This window comes from Epargyreus clarus, unplaced genomic scaffold (assembly GCF_041222505.1).
Source record: "Epargyreus clarus isolate Ecla_fem2 unplaced genomic scaffold, WU_Ecla_fem_2.2 ptg000003l, whole genome shotgun sequence".
Classification (NCBI taxonomy): Eukaryota; Metazoa; Arthropoda; class Insecta; order Lepidoptera; family Hesperiidae; genus Epargyreus; species Epargyreus clarus.
In genome coordinates, this window is record NW_027332211.1 from 18,743,503 (window position 1) to 18,762,000 (window position 18,498).

The window sequence follows — 18,498 nt, forward strand, 5'->3', positions numbered from 1 at the left end:
TAAATCAATATAATGTGAATTTATCAAATATTTTTTCATATCACGTTGGCAGTGAAGTTCCCGCAATACATTATTTTAAACATTTCGTTTAACATAATTTTGTGGACATCTTAATATAGGCAGCCACGGTAACTCATCACTGTGGAATAAACAATGGAAACAATTAATTGTAATAAAATTGGCCAAATGCAAGTTGAACTTGTTCATGCCTATAATTGGCACTCATACGAACCTTATATTATTAATACTACTATAGGGTACTTCTAAGTACTATATAGTGTATTGTGTGTGTTGCTGTTGGCATGTAAATAAATAAAACTTCACACTGAGAGTTTCTTGGCACCAAATTTTCATTCATTTTTTATATTTGTTATCATATCAGCCATAGAAGTAAATGCATTGCGAAAATTTGATCTGTCTGCTTATGCTGCGAAAAACACCGAAAAATAGTGGTTTCTTGGATGACGACCCCCATTTATTTTCATTTTTATTAAAGAATAAAATTTAAGTATTTAAAAAAAGAAGTATTTTTTGTTATAGCGGCAACCGTTATATGTACCCAGTAAAAATTTCAAATCTATCTTTTAAGGTTCAAGAGATAGAGCCCTGTAACAGCGGAGGCTTAGTAATAGGGTTCCGTCTGTATCTTTTGGTTGCATAAGCCTAAAAATACCAATCAAATTAGTGTAATATGTAAACTTTTTAATTGGAGTAAGATAAAATTTTTACTATTAATTCGATTTTAAAAAAGATTTATATTTATTGTTATAGGTGGATTGTAATTTTTACAGTACTCAACGACCAATTAAATGAAATCGGGAACACGACGTTAAAAAAACACAACTGATTTATCGTTACTTCTTTATAATTATTTTTTACTTTAATAAAACATGTACAAGGTATCTCTTATATTACCTAAGCATCTTAAAACTACTTTTACATAATTGGAATCTAAAGTGAAGGGGGGAGGTCCTACACGTCGATCTGCACGGAAGCGTCCCACGCTCGCGCGTTGACCATGCGCAGCGTGGAGCGCAGCGTCGCGCCCGGGCCCAGCGCCAGCGTCAGCGGCTGCGAGGCGTCGCGCGGGCGCGCGAACAGCGCGTGCAGCGTCTGCTCCCAGCGCACCGGCGCCGTGGTGAGCCGCGCCACGCGCGCCGCCACGTCGCGCGCGTCGCGGTACGCGCGCGCGTCCACGCACGACACCACGCGCACGCGCGGCGCCGCGGCCCGCACGCTGCCCAGCGCCGCGCGCACGGCCGCCTCGGCGCGCGCCATCAGCGGCGTGTGGAAGGCGCCGGCCACGTGCACGCGCGCCGCGCGCCGCACGCCGAACGCCGCGCCCTCCGCCTCCACGAACCGCAGCGCCTGCGGACGACGGCTCGGGGGAATACGACACTGATGACGATTACGTATCTCCTACACGAGTTATGTCTTTATTTGATTCTTTCCGCTCTTATCGGATAGAAAACTGGGCAGTACGATCGAACCGACCGAACTCTGATAATAATAAGTGCTGCAAGCAACCACTGCAAGTGAAATTTCGTCCATAGCAAGTGATAGTTGTTCTATTAAGTCGATCATGTATGAATTATTACCTACCTACTTTCTATAGTTGCTCCTCATTGCTCAACAGTGTTATGGAATATTTTGTTAAGTTTATACTTATTGCCATTGCTGTAAATTGCTTTATATATTATCGTGTCACAATCGACCAGTATTACTCAACAGATTTTTATTGCTTGTGTAAACATATCTTAACAAAGTTTAAAATTGACAACAATACAAGAAATATTTCTAGCTAATCGACTCACCCCATTCACTAAAACGTAAATTCGGACAATAGCTGTTGTAGGACGAGTAGTCGATACAAAGTAATTTACCTCCTCGTCGCCGGCGATGACCTTGCAGCCGGGGAACAGGTAGTTGGCGACCTGGCACACGGGCTGCGCCACGTGCGCGGCGGCGGCGTCGCGCGCGGCCGCCAGCAGCGCGCCGAGCCGCGCGTCCGGCGCCAGCCACAGCGTCAGCATGCCGCCCGCGCGCTCCGCCGCTGCCGCCTGCGACCCCCCGGTTAACCACATTTTCGTGCCATTTATCGAACTGATTGCTAAAAAAGCCAGCAGGATTCGAAGCGTGACGTGCACCGACGGGTGACGAAGTCGAAGGAAACGAACGGGGAAGGTACAATTTTTGTAGGAAGCTGAGCTCCGTTTGATTAGTTATATCGGAAATATTATTACTATAGATGCGCCGAATATTCGTTTGGTATTCGGTATTCGGCGTATTCGACATCTTTTTTGCTATTTGTATTCGGCCGAATTATTCGGTTCTGGTGCCGAATATATTCGGTTCGAGTAGGTATGTCTATTTTCGTGTATACACAACACGGTACATAACTAAAACACAAAACTTCTTATGTAAGATTTATGTTATATTATAAGTCAAAGAAATCCTATGGTAAATTTAATAACATAAAGCAATTAAACTTCAAATCAACATTTATTTTGAAACCTCAAATGAACATATTTATTACTTACTAGCTGTGCCCCGCGGTTTCACCCGCGTTTAAAGTGTAAATACTCTGAAGTTTTCATGGGATTTAACTTTTTTTGCGCTTATCCCTTATTCTTTTTCCAAAATCATTTTTTTCGTTATAAGTACCGTATATCCTTTTATTTTATATTTTCCTTTTATGTTATAAGCTATTAGTAAAATGTTGTTATTTTGATCTTACAAACAGACACTTTAATTTTAATTATTTGTATAGATTCTATATAGTCCGGTCAAGTTAGACAATTGAAATCGCAAAAATTCCGGGAAAGCTGAATTTTCGTAGAGACCTTGGGTTTACCATTACAAATAAAGTGTCAAAAGTCCCCATCGTTCCGACGTGTGCGTCGGCAATTATTCGGGGTTAAACGTCAAAATTTTGGGCTTTTTGGATTTTCTCAAAAACGGTAAGTTTTATCGAAAAATACCTCAGCCCAAAGTTGTAGCTCTTAAAATTCTCTATAAAATGGTGCTTATAATTTTTTTCTCTAAAACCAATAACTATTCAGATATTGCGCTTGTAAGAATTACGTTTTACATGATATCCACCCCACCTGTGAAATAGCGTACTTAGCGGGGTTTTTTAACATGGTTTCCCTGGGAAATTATCCCAAGAACCTTTAAGACGCTACTTTCAGGGACAATATTTATTTAATCGTATGAAGATTATTGATATTGGTTATTAAGTTCAACTGTCGTTCTTTTTTTGTTACTTTAATCTGATTTATACTCTTCATATTCAACTTCAACAATCACGTTTTCTTTTATTTCTTTTTCTTTCTTCATCTTTTTCTTCCTCTTGCTGAATGTTTAGAAATTGTTTAAATGGAGACGAATCAGTTGTCTCTTTTTTCAGATCATATACCTCTCTTGTATTTAATTAAACATTTGAGCAAACCTTGGCAATTGGTACACGCTGAAAATACTGTAACCCTACTTCTCTACTGCCACATTTGGCACTACGATGTTTTTTGCAATTGCAAAAAACAGTGTTAAGAAGTTTTTCTCGAGTGGGGGTCAGCAAAGTTTGAATCGATTCCAAAGTATTATTCATTAATTTTGAACCCCAGTCTTCAGGGTTCAGTTGATTGCCTTGCCATGTCTGACCTGATACAAGTGTTGAATAGCAGATGCCGATGTTGGAGAAGGAAAAGATAATTATACTTGCTTTTTGTTTTATTTCACAAATGTTAAATGTCTGTACTTATCTACGCATAGATATATCTATGTATCTACGCAATAATTGGAGCTCCGCAATTAGCAAGAAGAAGCCGAATTCCCTTCGTAATTTGATTGTTGCTTGAGGTGAAGAAACAATTACAATATCTGGGGTTAATTATACATATCCATGGGCGGCAGTAGCCACTTACCATAATGGACTGCATGCTTGTCTGCTACCCCAATATTATAAAAAAATATATTAAAGTAACAAAAAAATTAGAACGACTGTTGAACTCAATAACCAATATCAATATTCTTCATACTATGTATTAAATAAGTATTGTTGATGGAAATAACATCATAAAGGTTCGTGGAATAGTCCTCCCAGGGAAACCACGTTTAAAAAACGCGCTGAGTATCCTATTTCACAGGTGGTGTGGAAATATGTACGTATCGTGTAAAACGTAATTCTTACAAGCGCAATATCTGAATAATGATAGGTTATAGAGAAAAAAAAATATAAGGACTATTTTATAGAGAATTTTAAGAGCTACAACTTGGACCTAGGTACTTTTTCGATAAAACTTACCGTTTTCGGGAAAAATGCAAAGATCCGAAAATTTTGACATTTGACCTCGAATAACTGCCAACGCACACTTCGGATCGATGGGGACTTTTGACACTTTATTTGTAATGGTAAACCCAAGGTCTCTACAAAAAATTGGCTTTCCCGGAATTTTAGCTATTTGACCACTATTTTTATGTCTAACTTGACCGGGCTAATAGTTAGTTTAGTCAACATTTATTTTAAACCTCAAATCAGTATTTCTTTTTAAAACTTAAAACAACATTTTAGTTTTAATGAACACAGGTAACTGGCAAATTGACAATGGGCACTATAAAAGAAATATTAGAACCTGTTTACGCGGCAAAACAATGAATTGGTAAACCGAATAATTCGGCCGAATATCCGGTTCGGTAAAAGTTAAACCGAATAATATTCGGTATTCGGTTATTCGGTGAAACCACTATTCGGTGCATCTCTAATTATTACGTTGTCGTGTGTAAACACGAGACGAAACATGCGCGCCGATCGTCGAGGGATATTTTTGTATTTCGAGAGGGGTGCGACCTTCGAGGCCGGGAAGGACCGACCTGCATGGCGGCGGTGCGCAGCTCGACCAGGCGCAGCGCCTGGTCGAAGGGCAGCGCGGCGGCGAACACGAGCGCGGCGATCTCGCCCAGCGAGAAGCCGGCGGCGGCGCGCACGCGCTGCAGCGCGGCGGGGCGCAGCTCGCGCGCGCGCTCCAGCGCCGCCAGCGCCGTCACCAGCACGGCGGTCTGGCCGCGCGCCGCCAGCTCCGCCGCGGGGCCCTCGCGGCACACGCGCGACACGTCCCACCTGCGCGCGCACACTCCTCGATATCACTATTGCCGTTTCGACGCGTGCTTCCGTTGAAACGATACATGTGATAATAATTAGGCCTGTTTTTTGCAATTAACATAAGGTTTATACATCGAACGTCTTCTAATTGAGGCAACTATACGGAGAGGTGTCCGTCTTAAAAGCATTTTTTTGCTCTCCGACCCCTCAATGGGCATATTGCTAACGACCGAAGAAAATATATATTATAGTATAGGTAATGAAGTTAATGATAATAATATAAATATATATACAGGGTGTCCCGTAAGTTCCACCACAAACTTGGGGAGACCGTAAGTTACGGTCTGACCTCTCAGAGAAAAAAAAATATCTGAGTAAAAGTGTCACCGTTTTTGCACTATCGCTTGTTTTATATTTTTTGAAAAATTCAGCCCTCTTCATCTTCTTTCGTTAACTGAGTGTACAAATTTGATGATGTAGTGTTTATTTTTTTTGTTAAATACTATCAGATAGAATAATATAATATATTGAATTCGTTAAAAGATGTACAACGGACCATGAAAAAAATAAGGCCATTTTTAGATTTTAAATTTTTCACAAATTTTTCCTCAACTTTGACTATTCGCGGTGGAAAAAAAAATGTACTGAACTACAAGTGCAGATTGCCCAAAAAAGATGTCTAGTTAATAGATTTCAAAAAGGTACCACACTTACTATTTAAAGTTGAAGAAAAAAAGTTAAGGCTGTTTTTGCATGAAAGGGACTGAAACCAACTTAAACGTAATGATCGAGTTTATATTTAAATTATGCTTGCTACAAATGTATCAAACAGTACTAAATTACATCATTGACCAGTTAGACACTTAAAAATATCCTTCTTCAGTTGTAAAAAAAACAACTAAGTAATTAAGTAGCAAACAAAGTAATACAATTTTTCAAGTCAATTTTTACCCAATAAAAGTACTGCTACAACTGCTAAACTGTCGTGTTGAAGTGGAACCTTATGAGATTTCTTATGACCCTCGTATGCAAGGGTGCGTTTTTAAGTCCGCGGAATAGCGGGGTTGGAGGGGGGATAGCGGGCTTGTTAAGGGTGGTACGTGTTAAGTGACTCATAAATAGTATAAATATAAAGTTTTATCACAATTGCATCATTAGTTCTAAAACTATCGACAATTAAACAACTCAATCCGGAAGAAAATTGGAAGTATGGAGAAAATCGAACATCGCGCCGTTATAAAATTCCTTACCAAGCAAGGAAAGTCTGTGCAAATCATAATAAAAGAGATGTCATCGGTTTACGGGGACTCTTGCCCTGGAAAAATGATGGTTTACAAGTGGAACAACCTTTTTAAGCAAGGCAGGGATTCACTTGAAGACGACCCACGACCAGGACGGTCTGTTGAGGTGACCACTCCGGAAACGATAGCGGAAGTCGAAAAATTAGTACTGGAAGATGCTCGGCTAAAGAAGAAACAGCTTGCAGAAATGGTTGGAGTATCGGATACAACCATTTTTAAAATTCTGCATGACCATCTTGGCATGACTAAGGTCAGCGCGCGGTGGGTGCCGAGAATGCTTACGCCGCCTCAAAAACAACAGCGCGTTGAATGTTCCCGTGCGTTTTGAACCTCTGTGGAGAAGATAAGGATAATGAACTGAATCGAATTGTTACTGGAGATAAAACTTGGGTTCACCATTATGAACCGAGTCTAAACAAGACTCCATGCAGTGGCATAAAAAGGGTACAGCACCTCCTAAAAAGTTTAAGGTGTCACAATCGGCCGGCAAACTCATGGCGACAGTCTTTTGGGATGCAGAAGGAATTTTGTTAATAGATTACAAAGATAAAGGTGTCTCTATAACCGGAGAATATTACGCAACAATCCTAGAGCGGTTAAAAGAAGCCATCAAAGAAAAAAACGGAAAATTATCGAGAGGTGTCCTGCTGTAGCATGACAATGCGCCCGTACACAAGAGCTGTATTGCACTGGCTGCCCTGCATAAGGTGAGCTTTGATATTTTAAATCATCCACCCCATAGTCCAGACCTGGCGCCCAGCGATCCTGCTTGTCCCTCATTCCGCGAACTTAAAAACGTACCCTCGTATGTGTATGTAATTTGAATCACAATGCCATAATTTAGTATCTTGGAACTGATCTGACAATGGAGCCAGGGGTGATACTTCAACTCTTCAGCGACTAAGGGTAAAAACTAATAGGTGATCTACCATCCATCTCCTGGCTTCATCATCAGATTAGTTTTTTTTTCTTTGAGAGGTCAGACCCTAACCTATGTTCTCCCAAAGTTTGTTGTGGTACTTACGGTCCCGTACAATATACAGGGTGTCCACCCTGTATATTGTTTTGTGGCACATGCTATATATATATGGTGTGAAACTTAAACAGATAATATGTTATAGAACATAATATTGAATTATAGATTCAGAATATTAAATATGGATATTAGCCAGTGGTTGTGTATGTATGATGCAATGTGCACTCAGAAGCATCTTGGCAACAACCCTGCTTATTTAAAGTACTTCACCATCTATTGTTCATTTAATGATAGATGTGTTAGTAAATCAGAATACAACATAATATGTATATCAACTAAAAGTAAAGATGCCTAGACACGGAGGAAGTAAAATCTTACCTAGGTGCATGGTGTAAATAAACCAATATAACCAAAATTTTCATTTATAATAATAATTAACTAATTTGGACATGCTGCTTCTAAGCTTATTAAGGGGATAATGTAAGTTTTAAAACATGATGCTGTAAGGAAAAAGTTAGTAAAATTATGTAAATTCATTATAGTTCCATTGAACTATAATGAATTCATTAGTTATTACATAGCTTTTAGTTATTACATAGCATTCTATGTAATAACTAAATTGGATTAAGTATTTTATATGCATTTCATTTATGTTTATTTTTGATACATTACATAGGGTATTGGATCTATGGTATTTGATTCTGTAGTTTCATGTGCAATAAGGTTGATATTATAAACAATTCACAAAATATAATTTATTTTTAACCGACTTCATTGTACAATGAAATTTCTACAAGAACAACATTTATGAATTTACCAGCTCTTTAAAACTATGCACCTAACACATTTTATATTTATTTATTTAACACATGTAACTACTAAAATATTCACTATCAATGAAAAAGTCAGGTTAATAGCAATAGGCTAATATGTAACATGTCCAAACTCATTCGGTTAAAAGATTTCCATTCAAACTAGTGGTGACCTTCAATATCTCTCATTACTTTGTGAGGAATATTTTAAAATCATAGTGGCAGTGCCACATACACAAGTAGCATTACATTTCTCATCCTGTACATTTTGTGCGGGGCAACTAAGGGAAGGATGGAATATTTGCGACAGCTAGGTGATGCAAAATAAATTTAAAGCACATATACCCAACGATGTTGGAAGCCAGTTCGTAAAGATCTCTCGCGGCAGGAATATCTTGCAGGCGGCGGCCCATGCCTACGAAGTGAGAGCCTTGTCCCGGAAACAGCAGAACACTACTCTCCTCGGGGCGCACGCGCGCGTCGCGATCGGCGGGCTCGGCGTTTGCCGCCTGCGCCGCGTACGGCTGGGTGGCCCATTGCAACTCGCGCTCCGCGGGCGCCGCCTCGCCGAAGGCGCTCGCGTCCTGCACCAGACGCTTGAGCGGCGATTCGGGCCGCTCGGTCGTGTCGGACGAGCCCGCGCCAGCATGCGGCCCTCCGGCACGCACCCAACGCACGCTCGCACGTATGCGCGGTCTCCGGCACATGCATGCCCGACATATTATTGATTGCATCGGTCCATTGGGGCAAAGTGAGTACATATCGTTTTGTCTTTACATAAAAACCTAGTTGTAATTTCTAAGTCGACAACTCATAAAATAATTTTTATTTGAAGAAAAACCGACAACACGAAACACTATATTATGGTAGTATAGCTATAGAAATGTTTGACATTAAAATAGAAATCGTGACATTTATGACATTTACTGCAGGGCCCACAGAACACCTATACTCCTGCAGGGCCTGCCATCAGTAAATTGTTGCCAACCCTTTCGAAGTAAAAAAGTCAATATATAAAGCTGCTTTAAAAAATAATTAACTTTTAACCTCAGACATCTCGATTGTTTTTTTTATTTCCTGGATAATGGATAATTTCCTTGTTACTCCTGTCATGTTACTCCTGATAAGCTCTGACAACCTTTTCATGTATATAATAATACTTTATGACCTTATCTGTATGTATTCGTGTGGCAGTTTTCGGAAACAGTAATTTGTTCTCACCTTCATGAGCAATTTTTCAATTTAATTGAGTAAATCTAAATCTTATGTAGCTTATCAATTAAATAGAGAGATATATATATATTGGGATAATACCTACATAATCATATTTTAATTTTATTTTTTATTTTATATACGAACTCTGACGAAGTTTGATTTTGTAAAAGTAGTTACACTAAAGAAGGAGTCAGTTGGAGTGAGATCAAAACGATGTATAGTGCCACCAACTTTTCTGTTCAGTAGACAAATCTGGAACTAAAACAAAGCCGACCGCCATTTTGAAATGTCATTCCGCTGTCAATTCTTTGAAGTGTGAGTGCTCTTTGTTTTTCGATTCGAATATAATTGTAATAAGTGATTAAAAATGCCTAAGCCTCTCAAAAGTGATGCACGGGTCATTATTTTAAAGGTTTTAGATTTCATGAGGGAAGAAAAACGCCTGCTAGCTCCGAAAATACCGTTTGAGAAAGTGACAGAACGCGTCGCAGCTGCGACAGGTTAGTGTTGCTATGAAGTGTTGATAGTTAATTAATAGAAAGTCCCGCGTAAATATTTCAGTTATTTTATTTTACTTAGTTAAAGTGTCACTGAGTATTTTTGGTAGTAAATGTTTTTTTATACTTCATGTATTTATATTTTTGCTACAGGAGTAAGCGAACGATTTGTTTACAAGCTCATGAATGAAAAGAAAAAAGCTGAAGAAAGTAATGTCAAACTATCTACTCCCGGTAAGAATAGAGAAAGAAAAACAGGAAAATTGGACATTGATGATTTTGACATTGGCGTCATACGGAGAAAAATTCATGAATTTTATTCATTTAGGAAAGAAATTCCGACTATACCAAAATTATTAAACATACTTAGAGAAGAAATTGATTTCTCTGCAAAACGTGAAACACTTAGAAAACTGCTGCATAAAATAGGATTTCGTTTTAAAAAAACTAAAACAAATAGAAAAGTGCTATGTGAGCGTAATGACATAACTGCGTGGAGGGCTGCATACTTACAAAAAATTCGTGAGAATGAGTCTGGAGAAAAAAAACCCGTCGTTTATTTAGATGAGACCTATATACACTCATCTCACTCAACTGACAAATGTTGGCAAGGCCCAGATGTTGAAGGTGATTTGGAGCCAGTATCAAAAGGGAATAGGTGGATTATAGTTCATGCAGGAGGCGAAGAAGGTTTTGTAGAGAATGCTCTTCTTGTGTTTAAATCAAACACTAAGAGCGGTGACTACCATGATGAAATGAATAATGATAATTTTAAAAGATGGACTATTAAGAAATTGCTGCCGAACCTGCATAAGCATACTCTTATAGTGATGGACAATGCCCCCTATCACAGCATTTGTGTTAATAAATGTCCCAATTCAAACCACACTAAGGCTGTCATGCAATTGTGGCTGAGGGAGAGAAATATAGAATTTTCTGAGCAAATGACGAAACCTCAACTGCAAGAATTAATAAAGCGTAATAAACCAGCTCCTGAATATGAAATAGATAATCTATTAAAAAGTCATGGCCATTCTGTTCTCAGGTTACCGCCATACCACTGTGATTTGAACCCAATCGAGATGGTTTGGAGTTCAATGAAGAGAAATGTCGCTGAGCGAAATGTTGGTAAATCTAGTGCTGAAATGCCCCAGTTAATTCAGAATGCATTCGATAAAATAACAAAAGAAGAGTGGAAAAACCATTGTCACCACGTAAAAAGAATTGAAGAAAAATACAGGAACAATGATGGATATTTAGAAGAACCATTCATTATTAAGTTGCATAGTGATAGCGAAAGCGATTCAAGTGACTCTGATGACGAATTATGTAAATCACTTGGCACAGGCACCTCAGGCGCATCGTCATTATTTCGCTCAGGGATGTCTGGTGTGGAGCCCCTCGAAGTTAGAGATCATGACCATAATTATTTTTATAAAATATAAATAATTATAGTTAATAATTCTGGACTTTTTATTTTTCCTGTCCTAGAATATCATTTAAGAATTAAAATTTGACATTATTAACCTAATTCTTTTTTTTAGGATGTTTACGAAGGTTATTTATCTTTTTAAATATTTTTTACATATTTTATCTAGTAAAAATCATAGGTCTCAAAGTTGTTGAGCTCCCTCTTCAGTAGGCAAATATAATTATATGGTAACATTGGACGCTGCACTAGCGACCCTGTCAACTGAACAGATAAGTTGGTGGCACTATACGTTGGATTTGACACGAGCTCTGAGAAATAAAATAAAAATTAATTATCACCATCAATCTCTCATTTCTACGATCCCACATATACAGGTGAATTTTTCAAACGGGCCTTCAGGGCCAAATCCGAAACTTTAAGGATTGGCAGAAAATGCTGAAAGGAGTTACGAGGCTGATTTTGATAAAAACTAAAACTACATCATTACTTTCTTAAAATATCTTTTTCCCTAGCCGAGAATCGAACGAGTGCATTTTGGAAAAAATCCACCTCTATATTATTCCACTGTCTGATAGTGTTGCTTATAAGGATCAAAAGCTTAAAAAAAGTGTTGCTTAAAAGGATATTTTTTTTTTTTTTTTTTTTTTCTTTTGTGGCTTTGGCGTATGGACGCTCAGCCAATGACACATAAAAGCGGGGAAACGAGGATTAGAAAAAATAAAAAAAAAGGATGAAATTTGGAAAAGGAAGGATCAGTACAGTAGGTTGAATATAAATTTACATACAGATAAAGATATAATAATTAAAGGTAGGTATATAAATATTAAATTTTAATATCATTTTTCATAATAAATAACGCCAAGATTTTATATATATCAGGATCAAGGGTAGACAATAAATATGGTATACATAGTGGAAATGATACATTCGTAAAACAAGATAGATTTTGGTAAAGGGCGGAGGAATCGTGTAAAGGACAGGAAAAAAATATATGGTTTAGATTGTGAGTTCCACTTTTACAAACACATTCGGAAGTATCAACAATGCCCAATTTCAAAAGATGTTCTTTAGTACAGACGTGCCCCAGGCGCATACGTATAAGAATAGAAGTAGCTGATTTATCAAGCTTTAGTTTATAAAACCAAGGCTTGACAGGGATTGTTGGCTGTAATTGATGATAATATTTCCCTTTTTTTTGGGAACTCGATGTCCAGTGTTCACTCCATGAGTCGTATAAATAATCTTTAGCAAGTGATGTTAGGTCTTGGGCGTAATTTTTAAAAGGAAAAACGTCACCACACTCCACTGCATCATTTGCCAATTGATGGGACTTTTCATTTCCTGCAATCCCGGAGTGACTTGGTAACCATATAAAAACTACATCAAATTCATTCAATAGACATGTATGGAGTTTATTTCTAATATCCAAAATTATTGACAACTGAGCTTTGTATTTAAATGGGAATTTCGTGACAGTCTGCAAAGCACTCTGAGAATCAGTAAATATTAAAGTTTTTCCTAATTTCATAGTTAATATACAGGGTGAATTTTTAAAACGGGCCTTCAGGGCCAAATCCGAAACTATAAGGATTAGCGAAAAATTTTGAAAGGAGTTACGAGGCCGATTTTGATAAAAACTAAAACTGCATCATTAGTTTTTTTAAATATATTTTTCCCTAGCCGGGAATCGAACGAGTTCATTTTAAAAAAAAATACACCCTCTATATTATTCCACTATCTGATAGTGTCGCTTATAAGGATCAAATTCTGGGAAATAATGTTATGTGACAAATCAAAGGAAAAGGAAAATTTTGAAGAAAATACATATTTTTCCATACATTGCTATACTAATCCTTAAGGATTATACATAACAAATGATTTATGTGTAATTCTTTAGAAACATACGTAAGTCATACCATTGAAGAATTTGTTGGTTAATCAACTAATTATTCGATGTTATAACCGTGACATACGTATGAGAAAGTAATAGTTTGGCAAGTAAATTGCCGTTTTTAGGATTTATTTTTTTAATAAAAATAGATAAGTGATTAAATAGTAAATTCTTATTGTTAGTTGTTTATAACTACGTTTCAACAGTAAGTATAATTTTCTATATCTCTTTGTTTCTTATCCCGAGTGATATTGATTGACTCGACCAATCAATTGATTGACCATTGATTTGACTCGAAAAAGACATTCTCGCAAATTGTCAATTTTACATCTGTATTAAACGAAACTCCGCCCATAGTAAGTTAAATCTATTATAATGGTCCTAAAAGTAACCTTAGTAAGTCGGACATAAAAATATAAATTCTTGAAGAACAAAACGTCCATTTCGAATGATTTGAAACATTGAGCCAAAAAATTGTAAATACCCGAAATGTTTAATTTGATGAATGGGGGAAACTTAACTGCCAAATTAATATAAAAAATATGTATTTTCTTAAAATTGAGGCTTTTCCTTTAGTTTGTCATTTATCATTACTTCCCAGATTTTGGTCCTTATAAGCAACACTATCAGATAGTGGAATAATATAGAGGGTGTATTTTTTTTCAAAATGAACTCGTTCGATTCCCGGCTAGGGAAAAAGTTATTTTAAAAAAGTAATGATGCAGTTTTAGTTTTTATCAAAATCGGCCTCGTAACTCCTTTCAGCATTTTTCGCTTATCCTTATAGTTTCGGATTTGGCCCTGAAGGCCCGTTTGAAAAATTCACCCTGTATATTCAACTGCTTTGAAGATGCCATAACATTCACCTGTAAACACAGAGGTTTCAGGTGGAAGTTTAATTTTTTGTACAATATTGTACTGGGAATGATACAAACCTACACCCACACAACCAGATTTAGATTGTTTAGAAGCATCACAATAAATATGATGCCAGCCTTGCCATTTATTATTTACAATTGAATTGAATTTAACATTACATTGAACATCATTTTTTGATAAGGAAAGCTCGCAGATTTTAGGAGACATTAATAAAGAATCGTAACTATTGTTAAACAGCGGTACCATAGTGTCAGCGGAAGTAGGAGCTTTAATACTATTAAATTTCTCAAAGCTTCGAAGAAGGCAGGGTGGAGATTTATGTGTCCAATATGGAGAATTTTTTAATTCATAAATTTGCCGGATTTTTATTAAAATTGGATGATTATAAATTTGGAGACAACGACCTAAAAATCTATCTGACAGATATTGTCGTCTTAAGTGTAGAGGGGGATCTCCACATTCAATTTGTAATGCATTGATTGGGCTAGATTTCATTGCACCTGAAATTATCCTTAAAGCTTTTGCTTGCACACCATCTAACTTTTTTAAACTAGCGACGTTACACGGTTCTAATAGGAAAGAGCCGTAATCAATAACACTTCGTATCATGGCATTATATACAAGTTTCATTGTATACGGATGGGCACCCCACCATACACCTGACAGACATCTTAGGATATTGAGGTTTTTTTCACATTTATTGGCTATATATTGACAATGTGGTATACCTGAAAGCTTAGAATCCAAGATGAAACCTAAAAATTTCACTTCACTTTTTGTTGGAATGGTATCATTATTATATATAACATTTAAATGTGGAGGATTTCGCATTCTGGAAAATAGAACTATTGCACTTTTGGACACTGATATTTCTAAACCATTCCTGTCTAACCATTCTTTAAGTAATTTAAGAGAAAATGATAAATTTTCACAAGCCGTGGGTATTGAAGAACTAGTAGAATAAAGCAATAAATCATCAGCGTATTGGAGAACTCTAACAGAATCATTAAGTGTTTTATCTAAATCATGAGTATAAATGTTATATAAGATTGGACTAAGGACCGAACCTTGTGGAAGCCCCTTCCATATCGTTCTTGTAATGACACGATCTTCTACATTTAAGTTAATATCTCTTTCAGATAGCATATTTATAATAAAATTTACAAGAATGTTAGGGATATTCAATTGAATCATCTTAAGCTTTAATAATGAGATGAGAACATTATCATATGCAGATTTTATATCTAAAAAAGCTGCTAATATACTACAATTATTTGAAAAAGCAAGGCGTATATCTGTTACTAAGATACTTATATTATCAAGAGTACCTTTACCTCTCCTAAATCCATATTGACTATCAGCCAAAAGTTTATTACTTTCGACAAACCATTCAAGTCTATTTTTAACTAGATGTTCGGCAACTTTTGCTATAGTAGTTGAAAGAGCAATGGGGCGATAAGATGAAACTTCCAATGGAGGTTTATCGGGTTTTAAAATGGGTATGATAATCTGAGATTTCCATGATGGAGGGATGTGCCCGCTAATCATAACAGAATTAATTAAATTTAAATAATAGTCAGTGACACCATAACAATTATTTGAAAGAAATGAGTATGGTATGCCATCAGCGCCCGGTGCAGAGTCTTTTAAGTAACTAAGTACAGAGGTTAATTCGGACATGGTAAATGGTGAGTTTAATCCGTCGCAATCATTGGTATATGAAATAGAAATAGGAATTATGTTATCTTCAGGAACTGAGGCTGGGGCTAGTTTGTCCATAAATTTACATGCAACTGATAATGGCATTGTATGAGTTACGGATGGGTTAAAGGCTGATCTAAATTTTTTAATATTCTGCCAAACCAGAGTAGAACTAACATTAGGGCATAAAGAAGAACAAAATCTTTGCCACCCTTCTAATTTTTTCTCTTTAAGAATTTTCTTTGAAGCATGTGAGACCTGACAGTATATGTCAAAATTCTCAGTTGTCATTGAATTGCAATAATCTTTTTCAGCTTGTTTTCTTTTCCAGACTGCTTTAGAACAATCTTCATCCCACCAGGGTGGTGAAGGAATTTTATCGGGCCTGCTTTTTCGAATAGGAAAAGATTCGTCGGCAGCTTCAATAATTAGTTTTGCCATAGCCTCGGCGCAAACTGGCTCCTGTCCTCTACAAACTTTAGGCAAAGTAGATAATCTTTTGTCGACATTAGACTTAAATAAAGTCCAGTCTGGGCTATTAAGTTTATATTTTAAACGGAAGGATCTTTTGAAAGTATGTGGTTTAAGATAGGGAAAAGAAATCAGCAATGGCATATGATCGCTGCCATATGAATAAGGCAATGATTGCCATGTAAGAATAGATGCAAGATCAGGAGTGCATATAGATATATCTGGCACACTATCACCTTGTTCAGGCTTAGTTCGCCGAGTAGGTGTTCCAGTATTAAGTACACACAAATTATTTATATCTAAGATTTCTAATAACGATTCTCCATAACATGTAGATTTTGAACTTCCCCATGTAACATGTTGACAGTTTAAATCACCTAATAATAAAAATGGTTTTGGTAATCTGCTTAGAAAGATATTTATTTCAGATAAGATTGCCGAAGAAGGATTAGGAATATACACAGAAATTATATTTACATTATTTACATAAGCTCCAATAACACATATACCTTCACTATGGGATGGCAATATAAGTGGAGTAAAGGAGACTGAATTGTGTATGAGTATGGCGACTCCACCATACCCATCAGGCCTGTCTTCTCTGAGACATGAAAAACCTGGAACTCTAAAAGAGTAACCGGGCTTTAACCATGTCTCAGATAGTGTAACAACTATAGGGTGATATTTATTAATTAAGTATATTAAATCACTTTTGTTGCTAACTATGCTGCGGCAATTCCATTGGACTATGTTGGTTAACTTGTCCATCTTGGTTTTGCGCATTATTCATTTCATTTATTAAAAAGGCAGCGTTGTCCGGTTTTACAATATTTAACTTTATTAAAGTATTAATTAATTCATTTATGATATCTTTTACAGAAAAATGTTCAATTGTATTTTTTGCAATAGCAGAACCATTAGGTGCAGAAAGATTTGGGTTATAATCTTTAATAAGAGAGTTATGAGCTAATTTGTTATATCCTCTCACTTGTTTAGGTGGTACACGTGGTTTCAAAAATATTGTTTTTTTTGTAGATGTATTAGTACTAGAGTGTGGTGCTGTGGAAAGAATAGATTCGGAATGTAATGTATTTGGTTCAGAAAGTAAAACTTCGGCATATGACCTGGATATAGGGGGATGTATTTTAGAAGCTTCAAGATATGACATGCAACTTTGGGCCATTGTCAGCTTAATCCTTTTTTGTCTTTCAAATTCTGGGCAACATTTATTTATAGCAAAGTGAGATCCTGAACATGAACAGCAGTAAGCATTAATTTCAATGACACTACAAGTGTCTCCTGTATGTTCCTGACCGCATTTATAGCAACGTGGTTTAGATCTACAATGCACCTTAGTATGACCATATTTACAACAATTATAACATTGTATAGTTGGATAGATATATAGTTCCACACTTAATGAATTATAGCACATGAAAATTCTCTTAGGTAATATCTGTCCATCGAAGGTCAGTACTACAGATTGAGAGGGTTTCCATACAGGTGATCCTTCAACAATTACCTTATAATTCAGCCTACGCATATTTATAACTTCACCACAACCAATTGGTACCGATATATTGGACTTAATTTCTTCTTCAGACCATTCTGAGGGAACACCTTTTACTATGCCGACTCTCGTAACATTAAATGATGGAATAAAAGCTTTTAACTTGTTTTGTTCTAATAGGGGGCTCAAAACAAATTTATTAGCATCTTCATAGTTGGCAAATGCCATGCTTATTCTATTGCGACCTATTCTTTTAAGACTGCCATTAACAATATTTTTAATCACATTATTATTTTTTTTGAGGAAATTACCAAATGTAATAGGGTGAAGTGTGGCACCGTCAGACAAAGATTGTGTAACTTTTTGGACATGTACAAGGAAAGGAGCATTATCTGTTTCAATATAATAACGAATGCGCCTAGTTGGTTCTGCACTAACTGTATCCTGGGTATTAGATACTTCCAAATTTGAGGTGTTACATACATCTGCGGGTGAAGATTCCAATGGAGGAGAGCTAATATCAACTTTTTTATGGGCTCTATGTTTTTTCTTTTCATTTCCACTAGATTCCTCACTTAAGCACATGCAGCTACGATTTGAATTATTATGGTGTTTTGATTTATCGGTCCTTTTCTTTTTATTGCAGTTTTTACAAAATTTGCGCGCAGCTTTAACACGTTTCCTTTCAGACCTGATAGAACTATCAGTGTCCATA

General features: G+C 36.7%; 2 protein-coding genes and 1 long non-coding RNA gene across 3 annotated transcripts; 2 read left to right on the top strand and 1 right to left on the bottom strand.

The window, feature by feature from the left end:
* Positions 1 to 847: 847 nt before the first annotated feature.
* Positions 848 to 9,278, bottom strand: beg (malonyl-CoA-acyl carrier protein transacylase beg). Its single transcript, XM_073092062.1, has 4 exons — positions 8,533 to 9,278; positions 4,870 to 5,116; positions 1,884 to 2,060; positions 848 to 1,368 (listed from the first exon to the last, which is right to left on the bottom strand). The coding sequence occupies exons 1-4, from the start codon at positions 8,946 to 8,948 to the stop codon at positions 973 to 975; spliced, it is 1,236 nt and encodes a 411-aa protein (XP_072948163.1). The 5' UTR covers positions 8,949 to 9,278; the 3' UTR covers positions 848 to 972.
* A 334-nt stretch (positions 9,279 to 9,612) lies between these two features.
* On the top strand, positions 9,613 to 11,361 carry LOC140756527 (uncharacterized). The gene is made up of 2 exons (XM_073092052.1): positions 9,613 to 9,902; positions 10,053 to 11,361. The coding sequence occupies exons 1-2, from the start codon at positions 9,770 to 9,772 to the stop codon at positions 11,342 to 11,344; spliced, it is 1,425 nt and encodes a 474-aa protein (XP_072948153.1). The 5' UTR covers positions 9,613 to 9,769; the 3' UTR covers positions 11,345 to 11,361.
* A 3,140-nt stretch (positions 11,362 to 14,501) lies between these two features.
* Positions 14,502 to 18,387, top strand: LOC140756547 (uncharacterized). The gene is made up of 2 exons (XR_012103895.1): positions 14,502 to 16,532; positions 17,309 to 18,387. It is a non-coding gene; the product is annotated as an uncharacterized LOC140756547 (long non-coding RNA).
* The last annotated feature ends 111 nt before the right edge of the window (positions 18,388 to 18,498 follow it).

What these genes read in the sequence shown, in the direction of transcription:
- beg (XM_073092062.1), bottom strand. Translation starts at nt 8,948, where the DNA reads ATGTACTCACTTTGCCCCAATGGACCGATGCAATCAATAATATGTCGG. An exon ending in CTGGCTTCCAACATCGTTGG is followed by an intron (nt 5,117 to 8,532) that starts GTATATGTGCTT and finishes GTGCGCGCGCAG; the next exon opens with GTGGGACGTGTCGCGCGTGT. An exon ending in TCATCGCCGGCGACGAGGAG is followed by an intron (nt 1,369 to 1,883) that starts GTAAATTACTTT and finishes CGTCGTCCGCAG; the next exon opens with GCGCTGCGGTTCGTGGAGGC.
- LOC140756527 (XM_073092052.1), top strand. Translation starts at nt 9,770, where the DNA reads ATGCCTAAGCCTCTCAAAAGTGATGCACGGGTCATTATTTTAAAGGTT. An exon ending in ACGCGTCGCAGCTGCGACAG is followed by an intron (nt 9,903 to 10,052) that starts GTTAGTGTTGCT and finishes TTTTTGCTACAG; the next exon opens with GAGTAAGCGAACGATTTGTT.